The sequence below is a fragment of the Schistocerca cancellata genome, chromosome 9, assembly GCF_023864275.1.
Source record: "Schistocerca cancellata isolate TAMUIC-IGC-003103 chromosome 9, iqSchCanc2.1, whole genome shotgun sequence".
Classification (NCBI taxonomy): domain Eukaryota; kingdom Metazoa; phylum Arthropoda; class Insecta; order Orthoptera; family Acrididae; genus Schistocerca; species Schistocerca cancellata.
The window spans coordinates 156,254,634-156,282,566 of record NC_064634.1 but is presented as its reverse complement, the minus strand read 5'-3'; the positions used below and the strand labels follow the sequence as shown (position 1 = coordinate 156,282,566).

General features: G+C 42.5%; 1 protein-coding gene across 2 annotated transcripts in view; it reads right to left on the bottom strand.

The window, feature by feature from the left end:
- Positions 1 to 27,933, bottom strand: part of LOC126100120 (uncharacterized) — a 66,966-nt gene that overhangs the window by 5,919 nt on the left and 33,114 nt on the right. The window contains exon 1 of one of the 2 annotated variants that reach the window (XM_049910651.1): positions 8,159 to 8,520. The exons of the other annotated variant lie outside the window; for it this stretch is intronic. Within the exon in view, the coding sequence (XP_049766608.1) occupies positions 8,159 to 8,478 (320 nt within the window). The 5' untranslated portion in view covers positions 8,479 to 8,520. Of the gene's footprint in view, positions 1 to 8,158; positions 8,521 to 27,933 lie in introns of those variants that run through there. 2 annotated transcript variants of the gene reach the window in all.

Below are 27,933 nucleotides of genomic sequence, written 5' to 3'. Positions count from 1 at the left end.
ACCGCGGCCGGCTATAGAATTGCGACGTTACCAGATCCAAGCAGTAGTGTTGACCGTATATCGCAACCCAGTCTCCATGCTTCTTTATCTGTACAAGTGCAGTCCGTCTGTAAACTGGAGCGCCAGCTAGAGTGTTGACACTCTCTCTGCCTACCTATGCCGCAAGGAACACCTACAAGCTACTCCACAAAGCTATACACATCTTTACACCACGGACTGTTAAACGCTTTCTGTAGGCTTTCTGTTGGTCGCAAAATTTGTTAACTCTATACAGAATACAAAATTAGTAACTGATAACTGACAATGAGGAAGTATGGAAGGGAATTAAAGTTCCATGAGGCATGGAATGAATAGTGTCATGAAAAGAGCTATTGGAAGAAGTACCAACGAAAGTAAAATAAGCGTAATGAGGTGTAGTGTTTGTAAATCATGTGATCCTGAGGGAACTAGATTAGAAAATCAGATATTGGCAGAATCGGCAATTTTTTATGTTTTCCGTATTTCGTTAGTTGCTTTTATATTCATGGGATTTGCTTCGCCTAATGCAACTAAATAAAAGGCTGTTTTTATTGTTTCATTCGCGTTTCGCATCCTTTTGCTTGTGAAGCAACTTCAGTGATCAGAAATACATGTCTGTTTTCGTAGATTATATAGTTACAGATTTGTTACTACACTACAATTGTTTATTATTTTTTCGTTGTTGGGCGAGAGAATACCTTTTTTGTAGCATGAACTTCAAGTCGAAGTACTACTTGCTTCTGCTTACGAACTGTGGTCTTATTAGTGCATATGTGCCATTTTGAAAATTTACTAATACGTTTTGCGTACCCAGGATGTCTGATTTTCGGACTTTTAAGAACACTTTTCGACTTAGCATCTGACTTCCACTGCTCACTTTTTTTTTTTTTAACTGTCCGTAGTGGCGTCAACAGTCGCATTGTGTTTTTCGTTCGTCTTTTGTATGTGTTGTAGAGTCCATGTTAAAATGTTTTGTTTGTGGGCTACCGTGGTGTGCCTGTCGTTTTTTGTTGTTATTTAGCATGGATATATTCTACATCCGTATTTGTTATTGTTTTAGTGCGTAACATGGTCAACAGCTCACTAACAACGAAACTTGTGCGTCACACATTCTAGACGTACTTGACAACAGCTATAACAGTCAGAACAAAGATTAGTTATTATAAGCAGCTATTCTGGTCCATCTTTCTAATAATCTTCCTGTGACGTTGGTGTTTTTCTGTCGTGATTGTTCATTCTAAGAACCTGCATGTTCTGTTCCGTGTTAGAGGCTTCATGTCCATAGTTTATTAGGTGTTCCCCAAAGTACAATGGCTGTTTTCATATTTATAGCTTCGTATTTGTTCTTCCATATACACGATGACACAGAAAAACGGGAACATTCCCACAATTCAATAAAACTAGAAGTTATGAAGCTAAGAATTTGCATTCATAGTAATTGAAACCTTACAACTTTGCCATTTACGAAACGTTAGTGGCATTTATCATTTTTTTAAAATGCCATCTTTAGATGGCGTCCTCCTGTACGAATACATGCGTGAAATCTGCTGTTGAGATTCCTCACCGACCGCTGCAACATCTCAGCTGAAATACTGTGAATTGCATCCCGAATTCTCTGTTTTGACTCATTCAGGGTTCTTGGTCTGTCTGCACGACTTTGCTCTTGACGTAGCCCCACAAGAAAAAAATCACAAACGGATAAATCTGGCGTTCTAGGGAGCCAAGGAATGTTACCGAATCGAGATATCACGCGGTTGTCAAACAATTATCGCACATATGCCACTGATTTCCGTGCAGTGTGCCATGTCGCTCTTTCTTGTTGAAACCAGGCTCTTGAACGTTTGGAAACTTGTTCAATACAGGTGTAACGAAAGTTCGTAACATCTCCACGTAACGATCGGTATTGATAGTTATAGTGTTCCCCTGATCATTTGCGAAAAAATACGGTCCGATAATCCCATGTGGTGAAACACCTCACCATACTGTCACATTATGGTTCAAATGGGTCTGAGCACTATGGGACTTAATTTCTTAGGTCACCAGTCCGCTAGAACTTAGAACTACTTAAACCTAACTAATCTAAGGACATCACACACATCCATGTCCGAGGCAGGATTCGAAACTGCGACCGTAGCGGTCGCGCGGTTCCAGACTGTAGTGCCTAGAACCGCTCGGCCACTCCGGCCGGTATACTGTCACTTTACTATCGTGTAAAAAACGCTGATGAACGTCATTAGAATTTGTGTTTTCCCAGTAACGGTAGTTCTGTTTATTCACAAAGCCAGTGAGATGAAAATGTGCCTCATCTGATATCCACAGCTCGTTTAGAAATTCATCGTCATTGTTTATTTTTGTTATCATTTGTTGACAGAATCGTAATAGTAACAGGTAATCGTCGTCGTTCAATTCTTGCACCATCTGTGCGGATGAAATTTTAAATCAAGATGAAGTTTTCTGCGAACACCATCCTGTGACATTCCAACCACTGTTGCTTGCTTATGAATTGAACGCCGTGGGTTCCGTAATACAGAATCGCGTACAACATCAATGTTTGCTGGAGAACGCAGACTTCCTTGGTCCTGTTGGTTTCTTCTTGAGGGCAGAACCAGTCTCTACAATCCAACTTTTTATCGCATATTTCGACGGAACGACATCATGACGTCCTAAATTATAAAAACGTCGAATCTCCCTCTGCGCCGCTACCAAACTATCAATGTTTTTATAAAACATTTTTATGGCTAATGCACGCTGTTGTCCGTTCCACTGGTCCATGATTACTGAAATGGCGGACTGCCGAACCTACAGTGCTGCCACATGCCCATGCTGACACTTACTCATTTGAAACATTCCCGTTATTCTGTGTCACCCTGTATATCTATGGTTTGCTTGTGATTTTCATTTTGTACTCTGCCCAGTATTGTGATTTTGCAACACCTTCTGCAACACGCACTTCCATTCCTTGAGGTTTTTCTTTCACATTCTTTGTCAGTGTCTGTGCCATATTTAACACAGTGCTTTCCAAAACTCCTTGTGCGGTCATTTCTTGCCTCATTACTCTTACAAACCTTTTCTCACAATCGCAGTTTCAGCCGTCGAAACGACTGCATTAAATTAATCTAAGGCCTTAACACTATGGAGTGACTTATTGTGACACCTTTAACTGATGACCAGAGGCTACATTTCCCAGGCTTCCAACATCGATGGTGTCAGCGGTGTCAAAGTTTGGCAAGACGGTCGTCGTGTTGTTCATCTATTGTGATTTGCCGTTCTCGACAGCGAAATGTGTGGGATTCAATGTCCCAAGAAAAGGGGTGGTTTCATTGACTCCCTATGCCCCCCTTCCCCCTTGCGCCCCCATGAGGCATTTTCGTTGGAAAACAGCTTGATTTCAAAGCTGGGCATTGCGACAAATTGTGGCTAAGGGGGGCTGTGACGATCTCTCCATTTTGTGACCGGTCCATGGTGCCGTTAGACAGCATGGTGGTGAAATACGGTGCCTATGTGACATCATAAACCCACCCTACACGTCACATGAACTTCCGAGAGCTGGCCGTTTCTTGCCATGTGTCGATGCCATGTTGTTTGAAGCGATGTCTATCCCGAGGGTGATGCTGCAGGGCGCCACGCTTGTACAAAATTGCAGAAGAACGTCGTAGGCACATTTGGCCCAAATTTCAAACTTCTACGTCGCAAAGGAAGACATCCCTTGGCTTAATTCGAGAAAATAAAAAGTTCTTTACAACTTGTATAAAAAAGACAGCAATTGTAATAGTGGAAGGCGTGAAGCGACTTAGTGTTTGAGAAGGGAGTGAGACAAGGCTGTAGACTATCCCCGACGCTATTCAGTCTGTATGTTGAGCAAACAGTAAAGGAAACCAAAGGAAAATTTGGAGAAGGAAGTAAAGTTCAAGAGATTTGGAAGAGCAGCTGAACGGGATAGACAGTGTCTTGAAAGGAGGATGTAAGGTGAACATCAACAAAATGGAAAAAAATTGTAATGGAATGTTGCAGAATTAAATGAGACGACGCTGAGGGAATTAGATTAGGAAGTGAGGCACTGAAAGTAGTAGATGAGTTTTGCTATGTAGGCGACGCCGCGCGGAGTGGCCGTGCGGTTTGAGGCGCCATGGCACCATGTCGCGAACTGCGCGGCGCCCCCCCCCCCGGCCCCTTCCCCCTCCCCCCTCCCGGAGGTTCGAGTCCTCCCTCGGCTCGGGCATGGGCGTCTGTGTTGTTCTTAGCATAAGTTCATTTAAGTAGTGTGTAAGTCTAGGGACCGATGACCTCAGCAGTTTGGTCCCTTAGGAAATCACACACATTTGAACATCTTTTATGTGGGCGATAAAGTAACGGATAGTACCCGAAGCACAAAGTATATAAAAAATGTAAAGTGAAAGTCTTCCAAAGAAATGAAATTTGTTAACATCGAATATGAATTTATTTGTTGGGAAGTCTTTTCTGGTGTATAGCCTTTTATGGAAGAGAAACAAGGGCTATAAGCAGTTTAGACAAGAAAGGAATAGAAGTTTTTTAAATGAATGCTAGAGAAGAATGCTGAAGATTAGATAGGCAGATCACGTAACTAATGAGAAGGTACTGAACAGAACTGCAGCGAAAAGAAATTAGTGGAACAACTTGACTAAAAGTAGGAATTGCTTGAAGGGATTCATTGATCCATTTGGTACTGGAGAAAAGTGTGGCCGATGAAAATCGTAGGGGAAGGCCAAGAAACGAATATTGTACCCGCGGTCAAATGGATGTAATTTGCAGTAGTTATTTGGAGATGAACAGTCTTGCACAGTCTAAAGTATCTACATCTACATCTACTCGTACATGGATACTCTGCAAATCACATTTAAGTGCATGGCAGAGGGTTCTTCGAACGACCTTCACAATTCTCTATTATTCCAATCTCGTATAGCACGCGGAAAGAACGAACACCTATATCTTTCCGTACGAGACCTGATTTCCCTTATTTTATCTTGGTGATCGTTCCTCCCTATGTAGGTCAGAGTCAACAAAATATTTTCGCATTCGGAGGAGTAAGTTGGTGATTGGAATTTCGTGAGAAGATTCCGTCGCAACGAAAAACGCCTTTATTTTAATGATGTCCAGCCCAAATCCTGTATCATTTCTGTGACACTCTCTCCCATATTTTGCGATACTACAAAACGTGCTGCCTTTCTTTGAAGTTTTTCGATGTACTTTCAAATGGTTCAAATGGCTCTGAGCACTATGGGACTTAACTGCTGTGGTCATCAGTCCCCAAAAACTTAGAACTACTTAAACCTAACTAACCTAAGGACATCACAAACACCCATGCCCGAGACAGGATTCGAACCTGCGACCGCTTTTCGATGTACTCCGTCAGGCCTATCTGGTAAGGATCCCACATCGCGCAGCAGTATTCTAAAAGAGGACGGACAAGCGTAGTGTAGCCAGTCTCCTGAGTAAGTCTGTTACATTTTTTAAGTGTCCTGCCAATAAAACACAGTCTTTGGTTAGCCTTCCTCATAACATTTTCTATGTGTTCCTTCAAATTTAAGTTGTACGTAGTTGTAATACCTAAGTTCAAATGGTTCAAATGGCTCTGAGCACTATGGGACTCAACTGCTGTGGTCATAAGTCCCCTAGAACTTAGAACTACTTAAACCTAACTAACCTAAGGACAGCACACAACACCCAGCCATCACGAGGCAGAGAAAATCCCTGACCCCGCCGGGAATCTATAATACCTAAGTATTTAGTTTAATTTACGGCTTTTAGATTAGACTGATTTATCGTGTAACAGAAGTTTAACGAGTTCCTTTTAGAACTCATGTGGATGACCTCACACTTTTCGTTATTTAGGTTCAACGGATACTTCCCGCACCATTCTGATATTTCTTCTAAATCGTTTTGCAGTTTGTTTTGGTCTTCTGATGACTTTACTAATCGATAAACGGCAGCGTCATCTGCAAACAACCGAAGATTGCTGCTCAGATTGTCTCCAAAATCGTTAATATAGATAAGGAACAGCAAAGTGCCTAAAACACAACCTTGGGGAACGCCCGAAATCACTTCTGTTTTACTCGATGACTTTCCGTCAATTACTACGAACTGTGACCTCTCTGACAGGAAATCATGGATAGTTGTATCAAACCAGTCATCGGACTGAAGAACAACATTCAGTTATGTTTGTTTTGCTTTCCTTCGTGCTCATATCACAACTTTTTGTTTCAAGCCACTATCTATTCTGTTCAGTTCCTAGTTCTTTGGCGTCTGTGGCAGATCTGTGATGAGACTGGGAAATCATAAAGTCTCTTTCTGTTCCACCTGAACTTTGATTCCGTTTCAGAAAGCAAAGGAAGACGAAAAAGGAGCAAAACTAAAGTCTGGTATGTGGAATACAAACTAGAGATGGGTAGTTCGCGAACGAACGGGTGCAAAGGAACGGTCACCAAGATGAACGAAAGGATCCAGGAACGAATTCCAATGAACAATCGGTTCATAGTTCACTTCGGTCGCGGCGGTCTACTTATAGTTCCCGGGAACGAGGAACGATTGGTTCGTAGTTCACTAGTTCACTTCGGTCGTGGCGGTCACTTCGGCAGTTCTCGTTCCAGCCTCGGTCGCGACCGCGTCTCAGTCTCCGTCTCCCTCGGCCGCACTCGTCGTTCTTCGCATGACCACCTGTCTCAGTTCCACTGCCGACTGCTCCTAGTTAGTTCAGTATCCAGTTGTTCGTTTCGTTCACTGCGCTCGCCTATTTTATATGTGTTCCTAACTGTTCTTGCACTTGGTTCTGGCTATTCAGCGTCCACGACCGGTAATCAAAAAGTATTTTATTGTTACGCAAATTACATAAAAATTAAGTTGTATGTAATAGATACGTCTTTTCAGGTAACAAAAGAGCATATCAGCTCACTTCATTATATCGATGTACAGCATAAGACTTTCTCATAACAAGGCAAGCTTTTTTTGTTATTCATATATTTTTTGGTTTCATCGACTTGATTTAGCAGCTAACTTTCAATAATTTGCTTAATTTTTAATGTAAGAAAATTCATATAAAACGATTTTGGTGTACCTTCCATACACAAAACATTACATTTAGGAAGGCTCTAATTATTTTTAAGTTTGGTTGTGTCCAGTTTGCATCACCTGCTAGTGGTTTCTTTGAAAAAAAAAGTGGGTTGTGGGTCATTTTGGCCCAGTAGGAAAAGCGGTGCCTCTCCATTTGAAATGACATAGATTGCCATAAAATCGTATTTACTTATTATCTCAAAAACATTTGTTCGGAAGGAGCTTTCAAACCGAAAACTTTATTACTGCGAACTTAATTATTATTACTATTGCTGCATTAACTTCAATAATGCAACAAAAAAACCTAAACTTTACTAAGCGTGTGACGCAAGTAGGAGGAAACCACATTTTATTTTATGCTTCCATAAAGTCTCTACTTCGCCTACGAACTCAGAGACAACGTGAAGTATATATAGGGTGTAAACGATTATTGTTTACAACGTAGCATAGCTATGTAGTGGAAGTGGAAAGGAAGAATTTTATAAAAGACACTTTTGGTCTATTAAGTTGGGAAACAGCCACCAACAGGTTTACAAGACTACATGAGCTACAGGCCATGCGCGTCGCGTGAGATTTTCATGTTCTCTTCTCCAGCTCTCTACACATCGTCATCGATTATTTCGCAATTATTGCTTGCATTAGCTTGTTATTTCTTCACTGCCTAATTATTACATGTTTGTCTGTTTGTTGTATCTGCTCGTAACGGGCAACACATCGTCCGTAATTGGCGGTTTTCCGTGCGCCACCCCATATTATTTCCCTGCGATCAGCCACACAAGGCTACGGTTGGCTAAACGAGAGGTTCTGCAGAATCACAGAAACTACTTCTAAAAATGTGTAAGAATTCTGTAATGAATAAAAACTCTATACTCCAGCGGGGAGGCAAGTGCTCCCTCTTGGTGCCCTCCATCCTTCAGTCACCTACACAACTAGTTTTCAGTTTTTCATAAGAACCATATACAAAGCAGAAATGAACGGTGAACGAGTAAAAATGAACGGTTCCCAAAAAAGGAAGATCAGCAATGAACTAGTTCCCGAGGATAAACGAGTTTGCCCATCTCTAATACAAACGTACCTGTTGAGCAATACGCTCCACTCGGGCAGAAATGTCAGGCGGCCGTTACGACTGGCCGCCAAAGTCTGCTGGCGGAGCTCCTCGTCTGCGTCCAGGCGGCAGCCGTAGAGCTGCCGCGAGGCGACGCCGCGCATCCAGAAGTCGACCCCGGGCCCGTCGCCTCCGGAGGCGCCGGCAGTCCACAGGCTGCACTGCACGGGCGGGAAGCCTCTGGCCTGCAGGTAGATGGAATCGGACGTATCGCTGCCCGCAGACGCCAGCAGTTGTGCTACCAGAAGCCACAACAGCAACCCTGCCGTCGGAAAGCGACCACACGCCATCGTCTTCGTTCAGTGCTCCCTCCACACACTGACGATATGAAATATACGGCCTGGCGAGGCGTAGCCGCTGCTTACGCATCTTCTATTTACGGCTGAAGAGGAAGCCTGTAGATAAACTGTCGGCCTTCCGCTTTCTCACGGGAACAACATGCGTTGTTTCCAGAATGAGATTTTTCACTCTGCAGCGGAGAGTGCGCTGATATGGAACTTCCTGGCAGTTTAAGACTGTGCGTCGGACCGAGACTCGAACTCGGGATCCCGAGTTCGTGTCTCGGTCTGGCGCACAGTGACAATCTTATTCTGGGAACATCCCCCAGGCTGTGGCTAAGCCATGTCTCCGCGATATCCTGACTTCCAAGAGTGCTAGTTATGCAAGTTTCGCAGAAGAGCTTCTGTGAAGTTTGGAAGGTAGGAGACGAGGTAATGGCAGAACTGGAGCTGTGAGGACGGGTCATGAGTCGTGCTTGGGTAGCTCAGTCGGTGTCGGCACGGTAACTCAGAGTGTTCGGTCAGAGGGTTAGCCGCCCTCTGTAATTAAGAATATTGAGTTAATGGAACGACGATGAACTTGAACAAGCGTCAGGGGGCATTCCCCACGAACAAATAGAACGAACAATCACGAACAAAATGAGAAAAAAAAGTCCGTAGAGCACTTGTCCTGCCAGGCAGTTTGAACATGCGTTGTTTCCGCAAGCTGACTTTTGGCAGACTCCGTTAGATTTCTATGAATTGTTTCTCAGTTACCCTCTGTCCTGTGCTTATTTGACCATATTATCGCCTTAAATACCATAATTTTCCCTGACAATAAAAGATATTGATGGTGCTTGGTTACGCCAACCATCAACGCCCGAACTAAATTATTTGAAGGATTTAGACACTTAAAACGAAAATTTGTGTGTGTTCTAAATTTGGCATACATGTGACTTTGTTACGGTAAACAATTACCAAAGTGTTGAAGGTTACCTAGCACACCTATTTATGTGGGAGAGTTGGGAAAAACGCGACAAGGGAGCTTAACTCTAAAATGCCTCTAAGCATTTAAAATAAAACTTGCTCCATAAGTGATTTACTATCTGCAAAAACATACGTTTGGAAAAGACACCCCTAGAAGCCCTCGGAGAGGTTGCGCTGTAAAGGCCATGAAATGAAAATATGATTTAAAACGATATTGTCTTCGAATCTACGAATCTATTGCACAGGGTGTCCCAAGAAGAATGACTCGATTTTAAATAGAATTATTTTTTAGGAAGAAGGGCTTCACCAACAAATTGCGTACTAAATTGCTCAGAAAAGACAGAAGTTTATAAAAATCCATCATAAACGTTCAATACGTCCTCCTTTGGCTGCACGAACGACATCTAACCGATAGCCGAATTCATCCCAAACTGATGTAAGGTGTCTTCTGTCACTGAAGCTACATCAACTGATACTCTGGATTTTAGTTCATCAATGTCACGAGGTAAGGGCCGGCCGTTGGTGGCATAGCGGTTCTAGGCGCTTCAGTCTGGAACCGCGCGACTGCTACGGTCGCAGGTTCGAATCCTGCTTCGGGCATGGATGTGTGTGATGTCTTTAGGTTAGTTAGGTTTAAGTAGTTCTAAGTTCTAGGGGACTGATGACCTGAGATGTTAAGTCCCATAGTGCTCAGAGCCATTTGAACTATTTTGAACCACGAGGTAAGGAAGGAACGTAAACATAATGTTTAACATATCCCCACAGGAAGAAATCACATGGTGTTAAGTCAGGGAACATCGGAGGCCAAAAATGCAAACCCTGGTCTCGCGATCCTGTACGCCCTATCCAACGCTGAGGCACATTGACATTGAGGGAACTGCGCACATTGTTGTGCCAGTGCGATGGTGCTCCATCTTGCTGACAGATGAAATTGTCTGAGTCAGGTCGTGGGAATAACCAGTTCCGTAGCATTGCATGATATGATTGTCCTGTTACGATTTCTTCCTCAGAAATGTTGGTTCCATAAACCTTGCTTTGCGAAACAGCACAAAAAAAATCACTTTTGGTGAGTCACGTTCGTGTTCAATTGTTTCATGGGGACTTTTGAGCACCCATATACGCACATTACGACGAAGAACCTGACCGCTAATATGGAAAGTTGCCTTATCGCTGAATATCAACCGTGACATAAAAGTGTCGTCTTCCATGTCCACGCTCCAGGTCAGCGCTCGTAGCGACATCTAGCGGATTTTTTCTGAAACTCTAGACTATGCCGATTACATCTAGCGCTGTTTCAGTTACCTAGTGACATTTAACTCTATTTTAACACAAGTTAAAATCGGGAGATTCTTTTTGGGACACCCTGTATATTACTTTGGGTTGAGGCGTAGCGGGCATGATGAACGGAAGATAGCAGTCACTCCTTGTGACACGTTAACCCATACAGGTTGGGGCTGGCGTTTGGAATGGGTAACAGGTAAAGCATAGCCCTGGAACGCTTTGAGCAATTTCAATCAAACTTGCTGCACGAACATCGACGGAAAAAACCTCAACATCAAAAAATAATTAATCTATAGTAATGACATTTCGGGAAGACATTTGTCTCGGTAACACTTAGATCACAATTTAATGTAAGCAGGAAATAAACCATTGCAAATGTGCGATTCTGGTACATTTATGTGTTGTAACAGCCAGAATGTTGAATGCAAGATGCAAACATGCACGCATTGTGTTGTGCAGCTGCCGGATGTCACGTATAGTAGCTACATTCCTGCCAGGTCTCTCTGCTGTATTGCGGAAAGAACATCCAGCTTCTCGAAGCGCTACTACACAACCTCGTTCAAACTGTGAGGTGTTGAGAATGGCATCTTTGTCGACCTAAAGGCTTTCTTGACTAACATCAACTCATCTTGTCTAATCTCAAAGGTAACTATCGCTCACGACTCATACAGCGTGTATTTAAAGCAAACCTTATTTGCGACTGGTGCGAAATTTGAATAGAATTCTTCTTTAAAACGTAGAAACACGTCTACCAACTTTGGTATGTGTCGATGTCCTTCCTGGTGTTGCGATTTCTTTTTTTCCATCAGTATATCAGTGCTAAGATATCCTAGGCGGGGGAGCTGGGAGTGCAAGGTGGTAGGATGTAAGAGCAGTCGAAACGACCACCGGCCGTATTGATTTTGTAGGGCAGGGTTGGAGTGCTGTATATTCTGAAGAGGATTCTTCACTGCGGACATGACCCATATGACCTGAAGTGCGTTAAGGAAAGATGCTTCGTACTGCCAATATGTCTCACCTGACCCTGGTGTCCTCAGACACAGATAATGAATCCATTAGGATAATGGACATTGAGTCAAAGTTGTCACTTGATTTAGAAACATGATCAGTGATGTTAGAAACCCAATTTATAAACTTAGTCTGGAATGCAGATCCTCTCGTATTCCGGTAGTTCCAAAATAAAACTGGGCTTCTTGTGCATCGTGGAGTATTCGGCTCGATGATTCGCTAAGGACTGAGATTTTAGCTCGCAGAGGTGCTGACATGCTGAAAACTTCCTGCTTGAACTTCAAACCTTCGTGTTTCTACTTACAACATTTATGATGTAACCTTCTTGGTTGCACTTCTTATTGTAATTCCTGTCTAACTGTATACCATAATATATTTGTAGCCTTTGCTCTTTAAACTTTTAATTATGTAGCATTTCAGTGTAACATTCTAATTATGCAATGTTTCAGAGTAATACCTCTAATGTAGATTGGAAGGCTCGAATTGTGATTGCTGTGTAATCTTAATGTGTGTAGCTTGTATAGTGTGATACGAACGTAATATGACTGCTCCACTTTCTGAATATGAAACGTCCTGTGCAATACTGTGAATGTAGAATGGTACAGAATTTTCTAAAACAATGTTCTGAATCTAATAGGAAATGTGACCTAGCAACTGTGACGGATAACCTTTCAGCAATCAAGATTTCATGCAGACTGAAAAACAGAGCAACTATACCAAGAGAGATGTTTAATTGTTCTCTGTTCCCTGAATATGCCGAACAAGACTTTGTCATGATCTTGATATTAATTCTTACCTGTGCAACCAAGATAACGAAGCTCAGTTCTGCTCTGCCACCCTATCTGTAACGAAGGACTTTGCTGCATCTTGACCTAAAATAAATCGCGTGGCTTTTGCTAGAAACGCTGTTAAGCAGTCCTTGTTAAATAAATCACTCAAGGTGCAATGGATGTGAGCATGCTTCAAACCACTCAGACATGCAATGCGTTTGCGTATGCTAGTACTGAATAGGCTTTCAGTCATCAAACGGAAATCTGAAGGTCCGGGATTAAATAAATCAAAAGTCTATTTCAATTTAGTCTCTGTATTGTAACTGAGGCGGCATGAACGGTTCAAAGATTGACGCTGTGTTAAGCCCTGTTGAACTGACAATCACCTGTGCACAAGCACGGAAACATAAAACAGTGATAGTAAACCGAACAATTTTAACTAGATATAGTTGGTTACTTTCGTGGTCCATGGATCATTCTTCACGATAAATCGCAATGATGTTTATCACGTCATTTTACATTCATATCAAAAATTAATTAGCAAATATGGATAATGCTGAACATTTATACGTTTATTTGTTCTATTTTTTAAATATACAGATCACAGTAATTCCTAACCACCACCTTTTAAACATTACAATAATAGAAACTCTTCTAGGGAATATAAGGTCAAGGAGAGACTTGCTTTCTGTGGCTTCTAAATGACACACTTTAAAATATTTATCGTCTTGTGGCAACTCTTTTCTGACAAGTGGCTGTGGTAAGCACATTATCAAATATGAAACCTAGAAACCTCATCGATTAGTTAACTCAGAAATGGTGGCACGCACTTACAACGAAGGTGGATTTTAAACGCATTTGAAATGGTTCCAGCTTCTTCCTCTCCGGGTTTCCGGTCTCACTTCCACATAATTCTTTGCTGCAGATGGACACGTCCAGGAATTTAAGTCTCGGTTTGACATCATTTTCTGAAATCAGAAGAAACTTTCTTAGCCTGCACTAATATTTTTCTATCTTCCTCAGTTTGGCTTTCCTTTGCGATGAAGAGTACTAAAAATGAGGACAATGACTTGCTTCATTCACCACTTCAGATCTTTTTCCCTATGCCTGCACATCACAAGCTAGACATCTCACATGTCGAAACACCGATTTTACCCTGCTAAGAAACATATCGACTGCCTAATACTCCGATTAACTAACAGTGAGAGGAGGCGCATTTCAGTGACATATTTTGAGGATGGCTTTGTAACTTCAAGCTCGTCATTTTTAAATCTACAAAAGTTTTTCTCTATAATCTAACTCTAGAAATTTACAAAATCACTCTGCGCCTGTGTGAAAAGTGATTCTGGCGGAAGACTGTGTTTGTGCCCAAAGCAGTGAAACATCTTGAGTGTATTAATAATCTGCATCCAAATGATCACCATTTACGAGAAAAATGCAGTTGTGAAGGAATCATTGTTACTTCTAATACTGAAGACTCGCCGTAGTTTCAATTCTCCTAGTGCCATACTCACTATCTGTGACGTGTGTGAAACAGAATTCATGACTAAAAGAACGGAAGAGAATTTGATGATTGTTCAACATTTTATTTTGTTCACGAAATATACATCAAAAATACAAATTATTATACTTTGAAACAGTTTGCAATTATAGTTAAATAATATTTTTCAGCCAACAACGCAATATAATACAAGAGTTTCAAGTTTTTATTGACCCGCCCAAACTTATTTATCCTGCGTAAAAATGAGTAATGTTTTCCATTTTTGTTCAGAAAGTTGTCATTCCTATTTCACCAAAGGTCTTTTCGTGGTCTCTGCATATCTTAGGCGAAGTTAGTCTGGTTCATTACAGGAACAACTTCAAAGTGACAAACCAACATTCACAAGTACGTTACGCTCTATGGTCTAGAGCAGTGTTTTTCAACCTGTGGGTAGCGACCCCTAGGGGTCGCAAGGTCTTGCTCAGGTATCAAGGACGCAGGAGAATGCAGTTGCAGCTTAAAAGAAACTGGTCCGTTTTATGCTCGCTCAGAGTGAAGCGCGAAGACAATAATCTTGTCCGTGCTTACTGGCGTACTCTGACAACTGATTTTAATGACCAAAAACACGCGACTATGCCCATGCTGACCCCTTCTCACATCCACGCCCCTACGGCGGCAAGGAATATAATTATATCTCTTCCCATAGAGCGCTGCGACCTCTTTTCACATGCACTTGATTTCTCGATCAGTATAGCATCAATAAAAAGAAAAGTAAATACGTTGCCTTTGAAATCGCTGACATACTTTATTATACGACGGTTGACTGAAAACTAATGCCTCCACCTTCGTAACTCTTCAACAGTTGGCAGTATTGGTATGCGGCAGGTACTGGTTTGTTCCATAGCCTCTTCTCTACAGCTCCAGTTGGCGGGAAGCCTTAGCATTGAACGGTTGTGTTGTTACAGTGTAAAGTATGGAACTCTGCGTAGACGGTCGGTCAATGCTATTTAAGCTACGTGCAGTCATTGCATTCTTGACAGGAGAAGGTGTCACCCCAAAGGAGATTCATCAGAGAATGAAAGCAGTTTATGGTGATTGTGTTGATGTAAGTACTGTGCGTCGTTGGGCGAGTAAGTTTAAAGATGTTGAGGCGGGAACATCAGACCTGCGTGACAAAGAGTTGGGCGTCTTGTGACAGCAACCACCGAGTTCCACAAGCAAAATGTTGACAGATTGATTCAGGACGATTGTCGTATCACTCAGAGAGAAATTGCAAGCACAATCGGCATTTCACAAGAACGTGTGGGTCACATTATTGCTTTGCTTGGCTATCGGAAGATCTGTGCACGATTTGTACCCCGGATGCTGACTCCTGAAATGAAAGCGCACAGACTTGATCAGAAAACTTGTTCATCATTGCATTCGTAGGCAGACATGTATCCAATTGGCTTGTGATTGTGTGGAAAAGTGAATATTCGTAATTAAAGATCACATTCTAAGGATTATTTCTGCGTTTCATTTATTAAAATATTCCCATCCAAACCCATTTAATTAAGATAGTGGCATTACTTGTCACTAAACTCTCGTAGTTCTGGGGGTCGCCAGAATATTTTTACTTGGACAGGGGTCGCATATTCAAAAAGGTTGAAAAACACTGGTGTAGAGAAACAGACTGAGTGCAGCAAAATACTTCCTACCTTCGTTTTCAGGTAATTAATTAGGAGTAGATTGACTACGAAAAGAGGAAAATGCCACATAAAAGACCTTCTTGCTAAACCGTTAATGATCACTCAGAATTGACAGCTATGACTGGATGTTGCGAATGCTGTTACAAATGGAAGAGTCACAGTGAACAAGCTGTTTCTCTTGTTATATTGTACGACAAGACAAAGTCAAACTAAAGGTCTTAATCGTTCCTTACATGCTGCCTTTCACGATGAAACAGATGTATGTCTACGAGATATTATCAGAGGAACTAATTCCTGAAATGAGTCAGCGATAGTTATTAAATTTACGAACAGTATTGTCTACATCGCCCAACGATTTATATTTATTTATTGCATTATTGCATAAGATTTTGCAACTGCTGTTGTCATCTGACCCAAACTTAAAACTCCTGTAAGGATAATCAGTATCAAGTGTGGCGTCTGCTTTGAGCTCTGCACCACGGTTTACACAAATACGAGTGCTGTCGTATTTGCCCATTTGTGTTTGTGTAATCTGTAGTGAAAAGTTGACAGTTGTTGCGCCGCTTTAGCGTCGGTCTTACTGCTCATTCGCTGTGAAGTTTGCTGCAAAGGCTCTAGGTTTGGATTAGATGTCGGCAGCAGCCGAAACGTGCTATGAAATATTGTAATTAATAAAGAAATCGTTAAGGGGGGTAGGACGTCAAACGGTCCGACTTGGAACAGGAGAGGCACCACAGGACATTTTAATTTCCACTGTCTATACTTTTACAAGTAAATTCATAAAACTTTGTCAGCATGAGCAGGAAGGATTCAGGATTCACACTTGTAGCAGCGGAAGTTCAAAAACATAACAGAATAATTTTTTTTACATGTGAAATTTCATCATTTTTTCACTTACTATTGGCTGCATTTGTTGCTATAGGTACACTTTTCTTCATAAGTAAGAGAGACTGTCCGATGAATTTTGCACAGCATACAAACCATACTTACGGGTGTCTGAAATTCTAGAATCTATTTAATTTATGAAAAAAAGAATGAGCTGTTACGTTTTAAACTTTATGTTTAGAAAGAAATTAAATTTTTTATTTAATTATCTAAATTTTTACCACAGTTTTCAATAGATTTGGAAAATTATAGAGTTTCATACACCTGTAAGTATGGTTTGTATGCTGTGCAAAATTCATCAAAGAATCTCTCTTAATTGTGAAGAAAAATGTACCTATAGCAACAAATGTAGCCAACAGTAAGTGAAAAAATGATGAAATTTCATATCTAAAAAAAATTATATTGTTATGTTTTCGCACTTCCACTCCTATGAGTGTGAATCCTGAATCCTTCCTGGTGATGCTGACAAAGTTTTATGAATTTACTTGTAAAAGTATAGACAGTGGAAATTAAAATGTCCTGTGGTGCCTCTCCTGTTCCAAGTCGGCCCGTATGACGTCCTACCCCCCTTAAGTGATCTGAACAGTCTTATTACTGTGTGTGCCCAAGATTGTGTCAGCCCTGTAACTGGTAGCTGCCCAGGAATTTAAAAGAGTGGTATTTAAAAACCCGTTATGTCGTTTTCAGAGAAGGACGGCGTGGTTACCTCGTCTGGCATTCCGTCTGCACCAGTGGGTCTGAAGTTCAGTTTAGATACGAGGAGAGAATCCAGACTGGTGTGTAATGTGGAAGGAAAGCTGCCATTTTTAGTGACTTCCACATCCCCACCGGAATAGTCCGATATCGAGGCTACAGTAGAGACTGGTCCTTCGCCGCAAAGTGTCTGGAAAAGACACCTGTGTGCGTGTTTGCCATCGAAGAGCACGTCGAAATCGAACGGCCTGCTCGGGTCGTCCGCCGCCGGCCAGCACTGAAACGGTGGGAAAGCGCCGGAGAACGGACAAACCCACTTGTCCGCGACCAGTTTCTGGAACACGTCGCTCGCCGGAGGGTCGGAGAGAGACGGGAAGTCGAGGTACGTGGCGAAGAAGCACGAGTACGGGAGGGGCAGTATGGCGCGCAGCGGCAGCGACGGGGGCTCGACCTCTCGGGAGACTCCACACACGACGGTCGGCGCGCCGCCACGGAACGATACGGTGACGAGGCCGTCGCTGGTGGCGAAGCCTCCGCCGCGGTGCCTGTCGGGCACGGGGAAGCACTTCTGCCACTGGGTGCCGGGGCGTCGGGCCGTAAGCGGGAACACGGACCCCGGCAGCGGGGTCTCGCCGGCGAGGCAGTCGAACTGCGGCGTACCGGTCGCGCTCATCAGCCGGTAGTTGTCGGGCCAGTGGGATCTGCGGAACCTGGAAACACCGACACACTATATTCACCTTTTGTATCTGCAGCTCTCGTCCTTTTCTTTCCGCATTTGCTGTTAAATTATGGGATACAGCTTTCAAATAACTTCCTGGAATTCAGCCAGGTAACACTTTCAGCTACCGCCGACATTTCGGCCGGAGAACACCCCGCCATTTTCAAGGCAAACTGCAACGGACAGGCGGCGTACATGCAAATTTAAAACCTCGGTCTTTTTCGAACATTTGAACTCGATCCACCCGAACATTCGTTTTACGATGGAGGTGGAAGAGGGTGCTTGCCTTCCCTTTCTTGGCGTGTTGGTTAGGAGGAAGGATGATGGATAATTGGGACACGCAGTCTACAGGAAACGTACTCACACCGACTTGTACTTACAGGCTAATACAGGGTGTTTCAAAAATGACCGGTATATTTGAAACGGCAATAAAAACTAAACGAGCAGCGATAGAAATACACCGTTTGTTGCAATATGCTTGGGACAACAGTACATTTTCAGGCGGACAAACTTTCGAAATTACAGTAGTTACAATTTTCAACAACAGATGGCGCTGCAAGTGATGTGAAAGATATAGAAGACAACGCAGTCTGTGGGTGCGCCATTCTGTATGTCGTCTTTCTGCTGTAAGCGTGTGCTGTTCACAACGTGCAAGTGTGCTGTAGACAACATGGTTTATTCCTTAGAACAGAGGATTTTTCTGGTGTTGGAATTCCACCGCCTAGAACACAGTGTTGTTGCAACAAGACGAAGTTTTCAACGGAGGTTTAATGTAACCAAAGGACCGAAAAGCGATACAATAAAGGATCTGTTTGAAAAATTTCAACGGACTGGGAACGTGACGAATGAACGTGCTGGAAAGGTAGGGCGACCGCGTATGGCAACCACAGAGGGCAACGCGCAGCTAGTGCAGCAGGTGATCCAACAGCGGCCTCGGGTTTCCGTTCGCCGTGTTGCAGCTGCGGTCCAAATGACGCCAACGTCCACGTATCGTCTCATGCGCCAGAGTTTACACCTCTATCCATACAAAATTGAAACGCGGCAACCCCTCAGCGCCGCTACCATTGCTGCACGAGAGACATTCGCTAACGATATAGTGCACAGGATTGATGACGGCGATATGCATGTGGGCAGCATTTGGTTTACTGACGAAGCTTATTTTTGCCTGGACGGCTTCGTCAATAAACAGAACTGGCGCATATGGGGAACCGAAAAGCCCCATGTTGCAGTCCCATCGTCCCTGCATCCTCAAAAAGTACTTGTCTGGGCCGCCATTTCTTCCAAAGGAATCATCGGCCCATTTTTCAGATCCGAAACGATTACTGCATCACGCTATCTGGACATTCTTCGTGAATTTGTGGCGGTACAAACTGCCTTAGACGACACTGCGAACACCTCGTGGTTTATGCAAGATGGTGCCCGGCCACATCGCACGGCCGACGTCTTTAATTTCCTGAATGAATATTTCGATGATCGTGTGATTGCTTTGGGCTATCCGAAACATACAGGAGGCGGCGTGGATTGGCCTCCCTATTCGCCAGACATGAACCCCTGTGACTTCTTTCTGTGGGGACACTTGAAAGACCAGGTGTACCGCCAGAATCCAGAAACAATTGAACAGCTGAAGCAGTACATCTCATCTGCATGTGAAGCCATTCCGCCAGACACGTGGACAAAGGTTTCGGGTAATTTCATTCAGAGACTACGCCATATTATTGCTACGCATGGTGGATATGTGGAAAATATCGTACTATAGAGTTTCCCAGACCGCAGCGCCATCTGTTTTTGAAAATTGTAACTACTGTAATTTTGAAAGCTTGTCTGCCTGAAAATGTACTGTTGTCCCAAGCATATTGCAACAAACGGTGTATTTCTATAGCTGCTCGTTTAGTTTTTACTGCCGTTTCAAATATACCGGTCATTTTTGAAACACCCTGTAGTTGCCACCATCCGGCTCAGCGTGAAGGGGTACTTCGTACCTTGGTACACAGGGCACATGTCGTTTCTGACGCTGAGACTTTGCCAGCTGAGCTGTCCCATCTTAAAGTTGCATTTCGTCAAAATGGTTATAGTCATAGACAGTTGAACGTGCGTTGCGCTATCGCCCAACTGTACATCCGGTGACTGATGATAATTCTGAGTCAACACATAAGTCTACTGCCTTTTTGCCTTACGTAGGAAAAACGTCCAACAAGATCGGTCGTATTTTACGGAAATACGATGTGAAATGTGTTTTCCGACGTCCGTCTAAAATTAGAGCACTTTTGAGTTCCGTTAAGGATGATCTTGGACTGCGTAAGGCGGGTGTATATCGCATTCCTTGTAGCTGCGGCATGGCATATATTGGTCAAACTATGAGGACCGTGGAGGACCGATGTACTGAGCATAAACGGCACACACGATTACAGAAGCCAAATAGATCTGCTACTGCCGAACATTGCTTGGGTACCGGTCCCCCCTGTTATCCAGCTATTGGGACAGTGTTATTAGGGAGGCAGTTGAGATTAAATTAGCGAGCTACCTCGTTAACAGGGATGGGGATTTCTGTTTAAACTCTGTTTGGAATCCGGCTCTCTCCCTTGTCAAAAAACAAAGGGACAGAGTCAATGCTACCTCACCTGCGAATTCATGGTCTCACTATCGATGACTCTGACTTTGGTCATCTTTGGTGGCACTAGTGTTCAGTGTGTGTATTATCTTTCCTGCTTCAGTCCAAGAACCGAGGTTTTAAATTTGCATGTTCGCCGCCTGTCCGTTGCAGTTTGCCTTGAAAACCGAAATATCGGCGGTCGCTGAAAGTGTTACCTGCCTGAATTCCCGGAAGTTATTTGGAAGTCGTATACGCCAGGAGAAACTCAGGTCTCACATATGGGATACAGGTTCCGCTTTTTTTTACCCAAACATGTTTCAGCACCTGTGTGCCATTATGCGTGGGTTTTTGTTTACTGAAAAACCGCAAAAAGTGAAAATATTTTAGGTTATAACTGATTTAACAAAGTGAGCCCTAAAGGAAGGTTTTGTTCGTTTTGATTCTTACCGTGATTTTACATTATGTGGTGTTTCAGGACCAACTCTATAGTGTCCTGCTTGTCATCTTCAAACCAAACGATGTAAATGCAAATGTCATCGGCGTTTTAACACATCCCTTGTTTTTTAAAAACAATTTTTGCCATGTCAAAATGTTTTGTGTATATATTTCTTATTATACGCATTATTACCTTAAAAATAATGAATAAAAGCGTTATGACTATGAGTTACCAACGAATGTGCTACAAGTTATTGGAACCAATAAATCATACTCATTTACGTGTAAAGATGATGGTGATGCATAACCATCAGCTGCAACTCTGGGACAATTTCAACACCCTTTAATCTGTCTAACTGACTTTAAGAGACATTCCTAACTGTTATAAATACGAATAGCAAATTCTGAAAAAATAAAAGTATATATAAATAAGTGTTTCAATCCCATCAAATTATTTTAACGACATCTAGCGACTTTTCGCCTTCATTCTAGCGACATTTAATTAAGTTTTGTTGGCAACACAGCTACTGATGTGCTTTAGCTGTGTGGAGTCGCTTATATTTTAGCATTGTTGCTCAATGAACATAACGTCATAATATTAAAAGGTCGCTGCTATAATTGGTCACTTAGAGCGGAAGGAGCGGGAACTTTATCACAGTTGGTTTCTACAGGGTGTTTCAAAAATGACCGGTATATTTGAAACGGCAATAAAAACTAAACGAGCAGCGATAGAAATACACCGTTTGTTGCAATATGCTTGGGACAACAGTACATTTTTACGGCCCTTTGTGAAGATTTGGGAACAGAAAATAAAAAAATTGCTATTTCATACGGAAGTACGCTGGTCCTCAGAAGGAAATATGTTAGCTAAATTATTTGAACTTAGAGATGAAGTGATCCAGTTTCTGGAAATTCAAAACTAAAGTGAATTGTGTGTGGAACTCGGAAAGTGAAGTGTTCAAGTTGTGTTAGCTTATCTTTAAGATATTTTCGATTCATTGAATTCAATGAACTTGAAATTACAGATTGGAGATTCGAACATAATTTATCAGCGGGTTGGAATCACAGCATATACTGACAAGTTGCAACCTTTGAAAAGTAAAATTGTAGCCTGCAATTATTCCTGTTTTCCCAAATTATTTGGAATCCTGGAGGTCTGAAAGTATACTGATACTACGAATAAAATGTCAATCATTTGCAGCAGCTGACAAATTTAAACGCTACCTCCCTACATCGTGTGGTGAAACATTTACAGATTGGCAAGAGATACATTTCACGTTCAAGTAGATGTGCTGTTGGAAACACTGCAAGAACAAACTTCGGAAATTAAAAACGATTCTGCAGCCAAATATGATTTTGAGAAGAAAAATAAGTCAGTATTTTCGGTAAATATCTGAAAGTTTATCCCAACTCTCTTCACTGTTTCACCCTTACGATCGACGACGAGCGTCAAGCCACCCAAAGTTTGCGGTCAGCGCTTAGTAAAAGTGCTGTTGGAAACACTGCAAGAACAGACTTCGGAAATTAAAAACTATTCTGCAGCCAAATATGATTTTGAGAAGAAGAATAAGTCAGTATTTTCGGTAAATATCTGAAAGTTTATCCCAGCATAGTAGAGCGAGCACTGCAGCTGTACTTACCATTATCAAGCACTTATTTGTGCGAAATGATATTTTCAGTAGCTGTAGCAATGAAAACGAAATACCGAAGCAAAATCAATATTATATGAATGCGTGGTGTTCCTTCTTTCGGATATGTGCGAAAGAACAAACACACCGCTTTCATATAACTGATTCGCCTAGATGGGCGGATGCTCTATGGACCACGAACGACGGGGGTTCGTGCATGTCGAGGCACGGACGAGGATTGCATTGTTGACTATTGCAAACGACAGTTGCAGTAATTTCGGCTTGAAGAAAGCGTATATGCTGCAAATTATGTCTCTCCCTTGCGTATGCGGAGTGTATACTAACCACCACAATCAGCGATGCCAACTCGCAACAAATGGAATAAAAATTCGCTAATCAATTCGCTACGATCACGTTCAATGCTCACATTATCTACAGCGTTGAGCAGAAAGCTCGGCCCACTACTGATCGCTCATTGGCTGTTGGTGAATCACTGACGTTGGCGCGCAGACAAGCTTAAACTCAGAATGAGATTTTCACTCTGCAGCGGAGTGTGCGCTGATATGAAACTTCCTGGCAGATTAAAACTGTGTGCCCGACCGAGACTCGAACTCGGGACCTTTGCCTTTCGCGGGCAAGTGCTGTACCAACTGAGCTACCGAAGCACGACTCACGCCCGGTACTCACAGCTTTACTTCTGCCAGTACCTCGTCTCCTACCTTCCAAACTTTACAGAAGCTCTCCTGCGAACCTTGCAGAACTAGCACTCCTGAAAGAAAGGATATTGCGGAGACATGGCTTAGCCACAGCCTGGGGGATGTTTCCAGAATGAGATTTTCACTCTGCAGCGGAGTGTGCGCTGATATGAAACTTCCTGGCAGATTAAAACTGTGTGCCCGACCGAGACCCGAACTCGGGACCTTTGCCTTTCGCGGGCAAGTGCTCTACCAACTGAAGGAAGGTAGGAGACGAGGTACTGGCAGAAGTAAAGCTGTGAGTACCGGGCGTGAGTCGTGCTTCGGTAGCTCAGTTGGTAGAGCACTTGCCCGCGAAAGGCAAAGGTCCCGAGTTCGAGTCTCGGTCGGGCACACAGTTTTAATCTGCCAGGAAGTTTCAAGCTTAAACTCGCCCGCCATCGTTCGTGACTCCAACTACAGTACGTCCGACCTCCCGCGGGAATCTCAGAGTAGCGAGCATGAAGGACACGGATAGTGGCTGCGGATAGGTGGCCCTGGCCCTCAGTGGGAGTGACGGTCGGCCAGGAGGCGTGCAGTTGCGATGACGACTGTGTCCGGGTGATGCAAGTGCTGCCATTGGGGTAGCTCAGTGTGTTCGGTCAGAGAGCTGCTCTCTGTAGTAAGAACTGAGTGGATGGATCAACGATGAACCCGAATAGCTGACATCGGACGTCCGCCCCAAACACATTCAATGAACAATAACAAGCAAATAGAGAATAAAAATAAGTGGTTAACGGAACAGCCTGGTAAGCAGGAGATCACGGGCTCGAATCCCAGTCCGGCATACTTTTTCACTCGCCGCCGCTGATGCCGCACAAAGTCCTCATGCAGCTAACATCAATAACACGTTGCCTTTCCGTTCCTTTATCCAGCGTCAGCCTTCAGTTTAAATCAATGTGATTTACATTATGCACTTTCTTCTATTCAAGCAATAATTTACAATATCCGCAAAAATGTGCAAGCTTATCTATCACATTGATTTATTTGCTTTCTATTACGAAATATATGTACAAATCGTATATGTCTACAATGAAATATTTATATTATAAAGTTTTTGAACTTTTTTGCTCTTTTTACCCTTAGCCGCGCGAATAGTAGCGATCTGTCGCAGTCTGGTCATCTAATAGCGCCCCCATTCGAAGCACTTTGTGTGAGCAGTGTTCTGTTTCAGGCTAACGGCAGCCTCAACTATCTATCAGCAGTCCCCCTCTTTCGTCTGTTCATTGCGATGTATTCCAACAGACTTAATTATTTTCACAATATTTGCCACAAACCGGCCATCTCTGTAATGTGTAGAGCCCGAATATCCAATCAAATACGTGTATTAACCATTTCACGGAATAAATGCATATGTCGAATAATTTTTTGTTTAATATCTTGTATTTAGAAATTTAAAGGATACAAACAGTTTTTCTGATTTCAATGGCGATGTTGCAATAACTTGCATAGGCATCATATGTACCCTCTTTTCACATATGAATTATCATCAAATTGAAGATTATGTAAAGTTTATCGTAATTTATTTGCACTAGTTATTATTTTAGAACTGAAAAATTTTGACAATTTTTGGAGGGCTTTGTTTCGTAGACTTGTGTGTAAAATACACATTTATTCCCATGTCTGAAGTTGTTAGTCGAAAAAGCACAAAAAAGAATATTTCCTTGGCACCTACAAAGGAAAATCGGCGAGGGAAGTGCAGTACGCCCATCTTTAGTTATTCTTCCCATGGCATGTCAGAAAATGTCGGAACATTTCGTATCAACAAACCTCTTTGTCCCACTGGCGCCATCGTAATAATCGTACTGTTGTGACACTAAAGGTGCGAGGGAAGTGGTGCTGTGTCGTGGTGTATTGAACTGCCTTTGCCAATTTAAATAATTACGAAATGAGCGATTAATTCCTAATGGTAATAACTGTACTTATATAAAATTACCTGACATGACCTAAAATGCTGAATACGTCTTTGAAATGTTGTTTTTCTCTACTGACTGCTTAGTCCCACAACACCTTCCAAAAAGTTTTTTTTTCCTTTATACGTGTGAACAACAAATTTGCAGACGAGCGTCTATCTGTATAATGCGCAATATCTAATCAGTGTTTCTTCCGTGTCAAATTTATACCATTGCAGCTTTTTGGTACGGTCTGCGCGAACTCGTCGGTTGGCAGCTCCGACCAGGAGACGGATAAACATTTCCCCTCTCACGTCACCCCTCACCGCAGTACAATGGTACCCTGTTGCTCTTCTCGACTTGCGCGCCCTTGACATAATTTTTTTTTTTGGTCATCAGTCTGCTGACTGGTTTGATGCGGCCCACGAATTCGTTTCCTGTGCTAACCTCTTCATCTCAGAGTAGCACTTGCAACCTACGTCCTCAATTATTTGCTTGACGTATTCCAATCTCTGTCTTCCTCTACAGTTTTTGCCCTCTACAGCTCCCTCTAGTACCATGGAAGTCATTCCCTCATGTCTTAGCAGATGTCCTATCATCCTATCCCTTCTCCATATCAGTGTTTTCCACATATTCCTTTCATCTCCGATTCTGCGTTGAACCTCCTCATTCCTTACCTTATCAGTCCACCTAATTTTCAACATTCGTCTATAGCATCACATCTCAAATGCTTCGATTCTCTTCTGCTCCGGTTTTCCCACAGTCCATGTTTCACTACCATACAATGCTGTACTCCAGACGTACATCCTCAGAAATTTCTTCCTCAAATTAAGGCCGGTATTTGATATTAGTAGACTTCTCTTGGCCAGAAATGCCTTTTTTGCCATAGCGAGTCTGCTTTTGATGTCCTCCTTGCTCCGTCCGTCATTGGTTATTTTACTGCCTAGGTAGCAGGAATTCCTTAACTTCATTGACTTCGTGACCATCAATCCTGATGTTAAGTTTCTCGCTGTTCTCATTTCTACTACTTTTCATTACCTTCGTCTTTCTCCAATTTACTCTAACCATACTGTGTACTCATTAGACTGCTCATTCCGTTTAGCAGATCATTTAATTCTTCTTCACTTTCACTCAGGATAGCAATGTCATCAGCGAATCGTATCATTGATATCCTTTCACCTTGTATTTTAATTCCACTCCTGAACCTCTTTTATTTCATTGCTTCCCCGATGTACAGATTGAAGAGTAGGGGCGAACACCCTTCTTAATACGAGCACTTCGTTCTTGAGCGTCCACTCTTATTATTCCCTCTTGGTTGTTGTACATATTGTATATGACCCGTCTCTCCCTATAGCTTACCCCTACTTTTTTCAGAATCTCGAACAGCTTGCACCATTTTATATTGTCGAACGCTTTTTCCAGGTCGACAAATCCTATGAAAGTGTCTTGATTTTTCTTTAGCCTTGCTTCCATTATTAGCCGTAACGTCAGAATTGCCTCTCTCGTCCCTTTACTTTTCCTAAAGCCAAACTGATCGTCACCTAGCGCATTCTCAATTTTCTTTTCCATTCTTCTGTATATTATTCTTGTAAGCAGCTTCGATGCATGAGCTGTTAAGCTGATTGTGCGATAATTCTCGCACTTGTCAGCTCTTGCCGTCTTCGGAATTGTGTGGATGATGCTTTTCCGAAAGTCAGATGGTACATCGCCAGACTCATATATTCTACACACCAACGTGAATAGTCTTTTTGTTGCCACTTCCCCCAATGATTTTAGAAATTCTGATGGAATGTTATCCATCCCTTCTGCCTTATTTGACCGTAAGTCCTCCAAAGCTCTTTTAAATTCCGATTCTAATACTGGATCCCCTATCTCTTCTAAATCGACTCCTTTCTTCTATCACATCAGACAAATCTTCACCATCATAGAGGCTTTCAATGTATTCTTTCCACCTATCTGCTGTCTCCTCTGCATTTAACAGTGGAATTCCCGTTGCACTCTTAATGTTACCACCGTTGCTTTTAATGTCACCAAAGGTTGTTTTGACTTTCCTGTATGCTGAGTCTGTCCTTCCGACAATCATATCTTTTTCGATGTCTTCACATTTTTCCTGCTGCCATTTCGTCTTAGCTTCCCTGCACTTCCTATTTATTTCATTCCTCAGCGATTTGTATTTCTGTATTCCTGATTTTCCCGGAACATGTTTGTACTTCCTCCTTTCATCAATCAACTGAAGTATTTCTTCTGTTACCCATGGTTTCTTCGCAGCTACCTTCTTTGTACCTATGCTTTCCTTCCCAACTTCTGTGATGGCCCTTTTTAGAGATGTCCATTCCTCTTCTACTGTACTGCCTACTGCGCTATTCCTTATTGCTGCATCTATATCGTTAGAGAACTTCAAACGTATCTCGTCATTCCTTAGTACTTCCGTATCCCACTTCTTTGCGTATTGATTCTTCCTGACTAATGTCTTGAACTTCAGCCTACTCTTCATCACTACTATATTGTGATCTGAGTCTATATCTGCTCCTGGGTACACATACAATCCAGTGTCTGATTTCGGAATCTCTGTCTGACCATGATGTAATCTAATTGAAATCTTCCCGTATCTCCCGGCCTTTTCCAAGTATACCTCCTCCTCTTGTGATTCTTGAACAGGGTATTCGCTATTACTAGCTGAAACTTGTTACAGAACTCAG